This window comes from Antrostomus carolinensis, unplaced genomic scaffold (genome assembly GCF_000700745.2).
Source record: "Antrostomus carolinensis isolate BGI_N321 unplaced genomic scaffold, ASM70074v2 scaffold20898, whole genome shotgun sequence".
In the NCBI taxonomy this organism is placed as follows: domain Eukaryota; kingdom Metazoa; phylum Chordata; class Aves; order Caprimulgiformes; family Caprimulgidae; genus Antrostomus; species Antrostomus carolinensis.
The window spans coordinates 12,859-22,981 of NW_010333929.1; the positions used below are offsets into that span (position 1 = coordinate 12,859).

Here is a 10,123-nt window from a genome sequence, read left to right on the forward strand (position 1 = left end):
AGTTATTTCTGTGGGTATGCTCTGCACACTGTTTCAATTCCTCCAGCTTTAAAGAGAATAACTTGATGCAATAATGCTAGCAAGCCTACCAAAGGAAGGATAGTACTGGGTTAGACTTCTATTAAAAAAAAAAAATTACTGCCTATTGGTAGTCACCTTGCTCCAAATATACCTCAGCACTTGAGAGGGAAAAAAAAGTCACACACGTAGGAAAAAGAAATACATAAACTTTCAAAACTCTCGTCACGCAATGGCTTCCTTCAGCGTTCCAGGAGAAGGAAGCATAAAGAGAGTCCTATTAATCTGTAAAATACAATTAACTGTAGAAAAAATGATGATGCAGATTCCAGAATTCTACTGAAGTGATATCAAGACTTAAAGATATTGTCCAAATGCAGAAGTATATATATTTTGCATACATTCATTTTTATTTCTATTATTTTTAAAAAATGAAGGGTTTTTTCAGATTAATGACTAGAAGACAGTTCATTCAGTAATGTCCTGAAAAAGAAGAAAATCTCCGTCCCACTTCTTCAGTGTGTACAGAAATGGACCCTGTCAAAACAGTGACACACTCAAAATACCCTATGACTAAAAAGCCTGAGCACAGGTAACTTCTCCTATGCTTTTCAAAGATCTGGGATGAAATGAAAAACACGGATTTGATCTCAATCTCTTGAATAATATCAAAATGTAAGTGAGTTTCAGGTCACAAAAATCAAAAGCTGATCCCAGAACTATTGGTGAAGCAAACACACACACACTGGCTGTTCCAGAACAGAGGCTCTGGAGAAGAGAAAGCTCTTTATATTGAGTATGAACTTGTTTCGACAGAACTCACTGAGAAAGTGATCAGAGCCACTGTGTAAATAGATAAAGGAAATACTTATACAAAAGTAATAAAAGAAGAAAGAAAACAAGAGACAGTTCACATCTTTTTTCCAACAGATACGCACAGGATAAAAATATTACACATTTATTTTCAAACTTCTGCATGTAATCGGGTTCTCATATATATTCTGAAATTCCCATTAAGAGTACCTGGTACAGGTAACTACTCTGAAGGAATGGATGCACAGAATACTTAAGACCTGCATATAGATTCTCCACTTTTGCATGTAACAGAATTCCCCTGTTCTAGCAGTTGTATCCATACTCCAGTGCTAGGAATCAGAATTCAAAGAAAGCTGGCAAAGGGGTAACAATCCAAATCCTGCTGGTTTATGAGCCCTTGCCTCTAACAGAACTAACAAGTTGGGTTAGGGAAGTCCTGCAGATTCAGTCATGGCTGTTGAAAAATCAAAGGTGCACCTTTACCAACACAGTAGAAAAATGCCTCTGGTGTCAGCAAAGCATGGTTTCACCTAACAGTTAAGTTTCCATGTAATGTGGAAATCATTCTTCCCCTCAAACCTCATAAATAACCCCTCAGAATTTAGGGTGGCTACCTGCCCTTGTTGAAATAAGAATTTAAATCCATACAAATGCACAGAAGCAGACAGTAACATCAAAACTCTGTCTAACATCACAGACTAACAATTAATTATCTGCAAACTACATCATTCAGAAGGTAATACATGAAGATCAGCTATGAAAGTTATTTATATGTAGAACCACCTTGCCATAGGTTTTTGCACTTTATTCATTAAATAAGCTACAAGCTACCATGTCGGTATGCCCCAACAAGCCTGAAGTGACCTGCAGACTGACCTAAGTAAGGTCACGCACTAGTTGTTCATTGCACTACAGTCTGCAACCAGTGCAGCTGTGCTGAGCACTCAAGCAAACCTGAGCTTGAAATAAACCAACAGATTTTTACCCCTCAAGGCAATTTTCACAATATAATTAACACAGAAAGCTGAGAAATAAAAATTATATGCACTTCAACAAATAATAATTTACCTGTTTTGAAAATCCAGAAGTTCATTGTTAATTTTTTCAATATTTAAATCATTCCAAAGCATTTCATTGTATCCATTGATAGTAGCAGTAACTGAATTATAAAGACTGTAAAGTTTCTGAAGCAATGAAAGCTCACGTTTAATTTTGTGCAGTTCTGGATACTCTGTATCAAATTTTAAAAGAAGAAATTTGTGAATGTTAATTAGGTATAACTATATTCATGAACATAAAAATCCATGGTTTTCTAAAATTGGTATTTAATAAGTGTCTGAAATCAGACTTGTGGTCTCTTGGATAGTGTCTGGTAAGACAAACTTTTCCAGTTACAGTATGTAAGAACATCAGATTTTGATGAACAGTAATTGTTTATAGTGCTGAGTTTTCCATAAATATTCTTTTATAACAGTAGATGTAATCTTATAATGGAGGTGCTGCATCTATCTCTGTGAGGAAGATAATGTTGAAAAAGTAGTTGAAATGGCAAAGGAACACACTATAGTTTTATACAAGAACTAAAATATCCCCCATCACAATTTGTGTTATTTACTTAGACAGAGGTTGGGGATGTGTTTCCAAAATAAAAATATAGGATATGCTACACAATAAAAGTATTAAAAATTGACACTCTTAATGGAAACTTTTTCTTTAGTTTCTCTTATGTCTTTAGGAATTGCTAGTTAAAGATATTGTGACTATTGCATATGTCTTCAGACAGGAAAATATACTGAATTCAGTATGTACACATTCAAGTACTTATCATAGAATCACAGAATGTTGTGAGTTGGAAGGGACCCACAAGGATCATCGAGTCCAACTCTTGCTCTAGCATGACCATGTATCTGAGGGCGTTGTCCAAATGCTTCTTAAATATTGTGAGGCTTGGTGCCATGACTGTCTCCCTGGGGAGCCTGTTCCAGTGCTCCACCACCCTCTGGGCGAAGAACCTTTTCCTAATGTCCAACCTAAACTCCCCTGGCACATCTTCCTGCTGTTTCCTCTGGTCGCATCATTGGTCGCCAGAGAGAAGAGATCAGCACCTGCCTCTCCTCTTCCCCTTGTGAGGAAGTTATAGACAGCGATGAGGTCTCCTCTCAAGTCTCCTGCTGTAACTTTAATTCACACTGTGGTCTTCCAAACTGAAGTGTGTCTGATTAGGAGACATAAGGATATTACAGCTCAGTTGCACAGCCCAAGGGAATTCATTATATATCTGGAGCAGGGACAACTTGAGTACTTCGGCAACATCGTTCCCAAATTTGGACATGGAAGAATACAAACATGAGATGTGCTTAGCTCTGAACAGAAAAAGCATGAGCGCTAAGCAGCTGGACTCCGAGATACACGGAACAGTGCAATATTTTTCCACCTGATGCTTATGTATGTGCAGACTGAAATCGAGTTTCACACAGCTGCTTTTCATAGGAAAGACCATAACAATTTACTGCAAGGAATTTTTTTTACTACAAGGAAGCCAGCACTGACAGCATTTAGCAGGATCCACAAGAAAAAATTAATAGCCTAGGACCAGGTATCCATCTCCCCTGAGAAACTACCTGTGATAGGAAGACCAAATAATTCTTCCCCACCAGAAAGAGATATATACTTCCTCCATAGTTCATCAAATTTGGCTTGAAAGATCTGTAATCTGTCACTTGCTTCATGTGGAGGAACATTCTCCTCACTGGGGCCCCTGTTAAAAACAAAACAAATTAAATGCAAGTATAAACCAGAAAGGTTTCACAAAGAAGCACAACAGGACCCAGACCTTACAGTATTTAATATTTTCTAACATTTTTTCTAGAAATTTTCACAAAAGACATTAAAGGAGAAAATGCAAAGTATATTCAATGTTACAACGTTACTTATTGAGTAGGCCCTGAAAGAAAGCTCAATTTATGTTTTAAAAATAAAATTCATCTGGGTTACCATACATATTACAAACAGCTAAAAAGATCTACAAATGTTTTACCTTTGTTATTTTCCATTTCTTTTCTTCTGTAAAACACATTTTAATTATTATTTTTATTTATATTCTTAAAAAGGAAAAGACAGCAGGTATATCATTCAGGGGTGAAAACTGTGGTAGCTGGTACTAGAACCATAATTAAGTACTCAGAAAAACAATGGAAAAAACATGATTTTGCCCTAATGAGTACTTCTCAAGCTGGAGGACTCAGTGTTCACGGCTGGGACCAATTCTTATCCCCATATTTTGGGATAAGAACTGTAAGTATGTCATCTTATGTTGTGCCATAGTTATTTCTAGAAAGAAATACAGGCACATGGGCATCAGAGAGCTGTGCTGGCTGGCTGCTTGGCAAGGAAAATGGAACCAGAAGATGAAAACAGTAACATGGTCAGCAGAGGCAGCAAGGGCCTGGGTCCCATAGTACCTGAGCAAGGAGAGCAGGGCAGGCCTGGGGATGGTAGTCAGGTTCAAATGAGAGTCCAGATCCTTAGACAAGTCCACAATAATTATACAGGACTAAGGTCAATCAGGGAAGGTGAACCAGAAGGTCAGGGTCAGGAGCAGGTCTAGTGAAGGCAACTGGGATGAGACACAGTCCACGCTGTTCTGAGATCAAGCTGAGAAATGAGTCTGTGCATTGGTATCCAGTTCAGCTCAGTAGGGTCCATGGTCAGGCACAGACACAGGCATGGCTGTGACAGAACTGGAGCTGTAGGCCAGAGTACCAAGCAGTGAAGTCTCAGCCTAAAAGCAAATCCCACAGGAAGGAGTGTCAGCCTTCCTGAGGCCTCCCAGCAGAGCTGCATGGGAGTGCTCTGTCACCAAAGGAAGGGAGAAGCCCTCAGATGCACCAGCTCCAAGTTGACCCTGAGCCCAGGCAGCTGAGCCTCCAGGAGGATGGACACTTTCAGGGTCCCTACTGATGGGACCGGTGGCAGCCACATGGTGTTTCCATTAAATCCTTGGGACAACTCCAAGAGCAGAACTGCAAGCAGCACTATGCATGCATCCAAACTGGCAATTGTGCTCTAACAGGATCCTTTTAGGTGCAAATTCACCTTGTGTCTATGATTGGAGTCTTGAAGCTTGCACTCAAATGCACAGTTAGCATGCCTTCAAGAAGTTTCACTCCTAGTGAATCCAAGGTTGAAGCCAAACACCAGGTTACCATTTGGACCACCCTGCTTTTAACACCAATGCAGAAGAACCTACCCTAGGAGAAGAGTAAATATTCTCCAAGGCCCTTCAGGAGTGTGTGCTCTACGTGTGCACTGAATTCTGTTTGTAACAGCAAGGCAGCCTGCAGAGGCCAAACATAAAGCTGCTTGATGCTGCCCATGGTCTATAGCTGTGCAGTGCATGCCTAGGGTCAGCTGCTGACATGAATTCCATTGCCAAAAAACATACACTGTGCATGTATTGTCCTAGAACCCTAACAGATCACAGCAAGCCAGATTCTAGTCTTTCCTTCTTCATTGTTAATGTAGAAGTGTCCAATGAAGCACATATACTGCACAATTTAAATAAAAAATAGCCAAAGTAAGCTTAGAAGTAAGACTGTGTAAGACTCAGTGAACTTAGAAACACCCCAAACTGGAATCTCCACTCACATATAAGGACTTACTTATATACTTAATATTAAACATCTGCTTAAGTACTTTGCTAAGTTCAGACCCCAAAAAAACCTTTAAATTTGAACTGTTTTGAGAATTTTATTTTCTTTCCCCAACCTATTAACTCTTCTGGAATTTCACTGACTCCAGCATTGAAATTATGAGAATGAATCTGTGACAGTAAGAGTACCTGCCCATCTTGTATTATTCTGAAATGAGGCTTTTTTATCAGCTGTTATATTTACATTGAGGTTGTGCTGTGTTTCTTTTCTGAAGCCCTTCAGACACACCATTTTTGAACAATCACTAACGAAGCATAGTTGTATTGCACCACAGGTCACCTACTTTTCAGCATAATCTTTGCAAAATTCTGCAGTATCAGTCTGGAATTTTTCAATACCACTCAGTAAATCTGTTTTCATGTCTGGCTGTACCTTCAGCAGCAAGTCCTCAACCTGCCGTGCCTACATGCAGACAAAGAGGAAAAACAAACATAAAAGAGGCAGAAAAAAAGCACAGTTTTAAGTGAGAAAATAGTTCTGTTCTAGCATTTCAACATTAAAAAGGCTGAAAATAACACTGCTATATATATGATTTGAGAAATAATACGCCTATGATACCTGTGTGTTTAGGTTCTTCCAGGCATAAGCCAATCCATCAACTCTTTCTGTATTTCCATCTTGAAAGAGCAGATTGTATTTATGAAGCATAGAATAAGATTCTTCTATAGGTCCAACTGTCATGTCAATTTTAATCTCGTTCTCTCGAATTTCCTTTAGTGTTTCCATTGCTCCCCGTACATCATCAAGGTCATGGATAGGTCTGCTTAATCTCTTGCTAACATTGTCAATGAATGAATAAATTTCATCCATGTCTGTGGCAGACTTTTTATTCAAAGCTAATCCAAATGTTCTTTGTCTTGAGCGGCATTCTTGAATTAAGGCTATTTTCAAGGACTCTGTTGCAATATCCAATGATTCCAGTACACAGTGATTTGGCAGTTCTCTGATTTGCATTTCTAATTGCTAAGATTAAACACAAGCTTTTAATTTCACTACAATTTCTCTGAACAGTTAATTTTTATTAAAGACCTAATACTTACAGAAAAGTATCTGATTTCAGTTTGGAATTCAGCCATTGTTGGTTTAGTATCTATAAATTCCCTCAATTTTTCCTCTGGATCCTATATAAAATAAATTTATTTTAATTATAATTTAGCATTGGTATTAAAATAATAACCTACGGAAGACCCAGCTGCCTGATGTACTGTGCAAACACAAATGATCACTCTCTAAAAGAGCTTAATTAAGATCAAATTATTTAACTTGAACTGCTTTTCCTGACTCTCAGTCTTTGTACAGTACTCTTTAAAGCACTTGAATTCTCTCCGTAACTGAAAAACTGACACAGATCAGGATATCCCTTATCCATCCAAATACTACTACAAAATTTACAATGTAGGTGCTATAACTTTGCTAGAGATATTTCCTTCCCAGCCTTCTGCCTGCAAACCCCCAAAAGCAGCTCACATCCTCTGACATATATATTTTCAACGGTAGTGATTGTACTCAGTCAGCTTCACTCTTCCTGAAACCATGTATTTAACTGCAGTTCCTAGCTACAAATGGCCTGGCCCTTTGGAGCAAGCACAGTTTGTCAAAGAAAGATGGATCTAAGGGAAGAGGGAGCATTTAGCTTGTTTAAAGGGAACAGAGCACTGAGCATCCTCACTTTTCATAAGGCAGGCCATTCTCTGCAGAGGTGACAACTTGAGTGTTACCAGCTCAATAAATGTGTTAGATTCTCAGTTCGATTACAGACAAATATCTTCACCTGGCTCTATGACATTCATCTGCAGTCTGCACTGTGAGGTCTATGGGAAGCTATAACCGCTTCCCTGGACAATAATGAGGGACAGTTCCCAGTGGTCCCACAGAGATTATAACGACAGGGGAAACATTGTGAACTCCTGAGGAATTTTAAGGTTAAGGAGCAGATTAATTGAATATTTTAGAAGATTTTAGTAAAAAGGAAACATTATCATGTTACTGCATCATCCAATCTGATCGTGTCTTGTCTGGGTGAAATGACATACCATCAACATGTGGTTAGCTCAGACAGCATCTCCAAAAATGCAGTAACTAAGCATTAAGATTTGGAACCCTAGAAGCCATGAAGAGATGAAAATGCTCTGTCTTAAACTGAACTCTTAACTACAAAAGTGTCAGCTGTGGGAACATGGTCACCTATGAGTTGGTTTAGGAAGGGGAAGTTAAAAATAGTGAGCAGTTAAAAAGATAAGGTTACTCGTTTCTCGGCCTGACTAAAGCACTTTTGATAGACAAGACCAGTGGTTGGCCACCCACACAAAGTTGCATTTCACTAGTCAGAATGTACACAAGGTTTTATTTAATGAAATATCTCCTGCTAAAACATGCCTCAGAGCTTTACCATTCATGTGAGGGCAACTCCATCTGCCCAGATTTTTTCTGCTTTGGAATCCTTATTACTGGAAAGATTTCCTAGATTTAGTTTATAATTTTTGTGAAGAAGTAGAAAAGCTGCTTTCAGAAGTGGTTGCTGAAGAGGAACTAGTCAGTTTAATATTCATGAGTGGTTTTGTAGTCTGCAATTTCTCAGAGATTCTGTTAAATTATTCTTTTTTATAACCTATGCCGACAAGATGCTGTGAGAAAGATGCATAAGCATATGAGAGCATAAGCTTGATATGCTCCCACACTCTTTTTTGGTTTTCAGCCTTCTTCCTTAGATGTTTAAATTGATAAAGAATGACAAGTTCTGGTCAACACAAGAGTAGACAGAGGAGGTATAATGGGTATATGGATTCTACCATGAAACTAATGCTTCCTACTGAGCACACAGTTTCCTTACGCAACCCAAAATAGTTTATTTAGAAGATTTCAAAATATAGCAACATATTCTATTAAATATGCATTTAACCTTGTTCCAGATGCCTGAAAATTCAGAAAACCTGTTCAGAAGATCCAATGCTTCAGTTTCAAGAGATAAAATAATTGTATTTAGTTGGATCACTACTTTGTTTACATCCTTATGCTCGATGATCTGCTTATCTAAAGGTTTCAGTGCCGCCGTCCTGGTGAGTTTGCTCTCATCACCTAGCTTTACAGCAACAGCTTGTTCAATCTGTCATAAATTAAACAAGAAAAAACATACGTCCAGCAGTTTTATTTATTATTTTTACATTATGGAATGCCCAATATTGCACACACAATAAGTACTTCTAAGAACAGATATAAAGTGCAGAGAGTCCCTGTTCCTAGTTTGAACTTCTACAGAACTATAGTTCTAGTGTTAAAGTTGATTAAAAAAAAAAAAACCCAACAAACAAATTGCAATGTGGAGCTCTACATTAATCATCTCTGAATGACATCTGTCAAATGTCATTTGTACATTTGACAATGTACATTTGTCAAATGTACATCACATAGAAGTACAACTGTGCTGTTTCCTGCTCCTACACAACTGCTCGGGTCTTCCTGTTTCTTTGGTGTATAATTATAATCTATACTCATTCTTGGTCAAAAAAATCCTGGAGGCAGTGGAGCGTTGGCAGCTTGGAAATAAGCAAACAATTCTGCTTGAGGAAACTGAATTCAACCCACTCTCTCCTAGTTAGTTTTTTTACTATTTATTTGCAGGACCTGAATGGGGTTTTTTTTTCACTGAAATGAGCTGTTCTGTTTTTCATGTCAGATCAACAAAATAGGAAGATATTTTTATAAAGACAGTTTTCAGCATAGATCTACATAAAACTGTATTTCATTGCTACAAGAGAGAATTAAGGCCATTTGATTACCGTTACTGTGCATTTCTGTACTTCAGCAAATTTTAGTTTCTGGTTCCTTTAGTTTTAGTTTCTTTAGTTTCTATACCTCAGACCTTCCCAAGATTTTAGTGGTCATTTTAATGCCAGTTAAAATATTTATGTTGTATTTACTGTAGCATTACAGGTGCTGTATGCAGCCTGAAAGTTTAACTTAAAATACAGATTTTGCCTGAGAAGACTTATAAATAATTTATACTTAGCTAGTAGTACCCATGGATAATGTTAGTTTTCACACATTATCTACACTATCATCATCATACTTGAACAGTACATTGAAAAGCTTTTTTTTAAAAGCAACTTTTGATTTTAATATTAGAAACCATTAAATATAATATTTATGAATTATTACTCTTATGTTCAATTACTTGGTACAGAGATTAAAAACTAGGCTTTCACTTAACAGGAAGATCCACCAGATTATAAACCAAAGTATTGGTATAGAACATATTCTTACGAGATTAAGAAATTTTAAACAAAATACTAAATTTTTTAAATACTCAAAATAAAATACTCACCTGCTGCTGTTTATGATGTAAGTAAGCAAATTTCCACAGAGGGATATCTTTGGCTATTGATAATATTATATTTACTGCTTTGTTTACAGCACTCTGAAAACAGTAAAACATTCACCTTGAGCACACAGAGAGATTATGACAAATAAGAGGGGGGGGGGAAAAGGGATCCTCCAAACAATACCAAAATGGAAAAGTTATACCTCTATCTTTACAGGAAATAAGTAGGATCATCCAAAATACATTTGTAAGGGGAAAG

At 37.5% G+C, this 10,123-nt stretch overlaps 1 protein-coding gene across 1 annotated transcript in view; it reads right to left on the reverse strand.

The window, feature by feature from the left end:
• Window positions 1-10,123, reverse strand: part of LOC104529682 (dynein heavy chain 5, axonemal) — a gene marked incomplete at its 3' end in the record, with an annotated part of 55,339 nt that overhangs the window by 11,558 nt on the left and 33,658 nt on the right. Inside the window, exons 27-33 of the mRNA XM_029086509.1 lie at window positions 9,868-9,960; window positions 8,446-8,649; window positions 6,587-6,667; window positions 6,105-6,509; window positions 5,830-5,948; window positions 3,456-3,592; window positions 1,903-2,065 (exon numbers count right to left, since the gene is read on the reverse strand). Coding sequence (XP_028942342.1) covers window positions 1,903-2,065; window positions 3,456-3,592; window positions 5,830-5,948; window positions 6,105-6,509; window positions 6,587-6,667; window positions 8,446-8,649; window positions 9,868-9,960 — 1,202 coding nt within the window. The remainder of the gene's footprint in view (window positions 1-1,902; window positions 2,066-3,455; window positions 3,593-5,829; window positions 5,949-6,104; window positions 6,510-6,586; window positions 6,668-8,445; window positions 8,650-9,867; window positions 9,961-10,123) is intronic.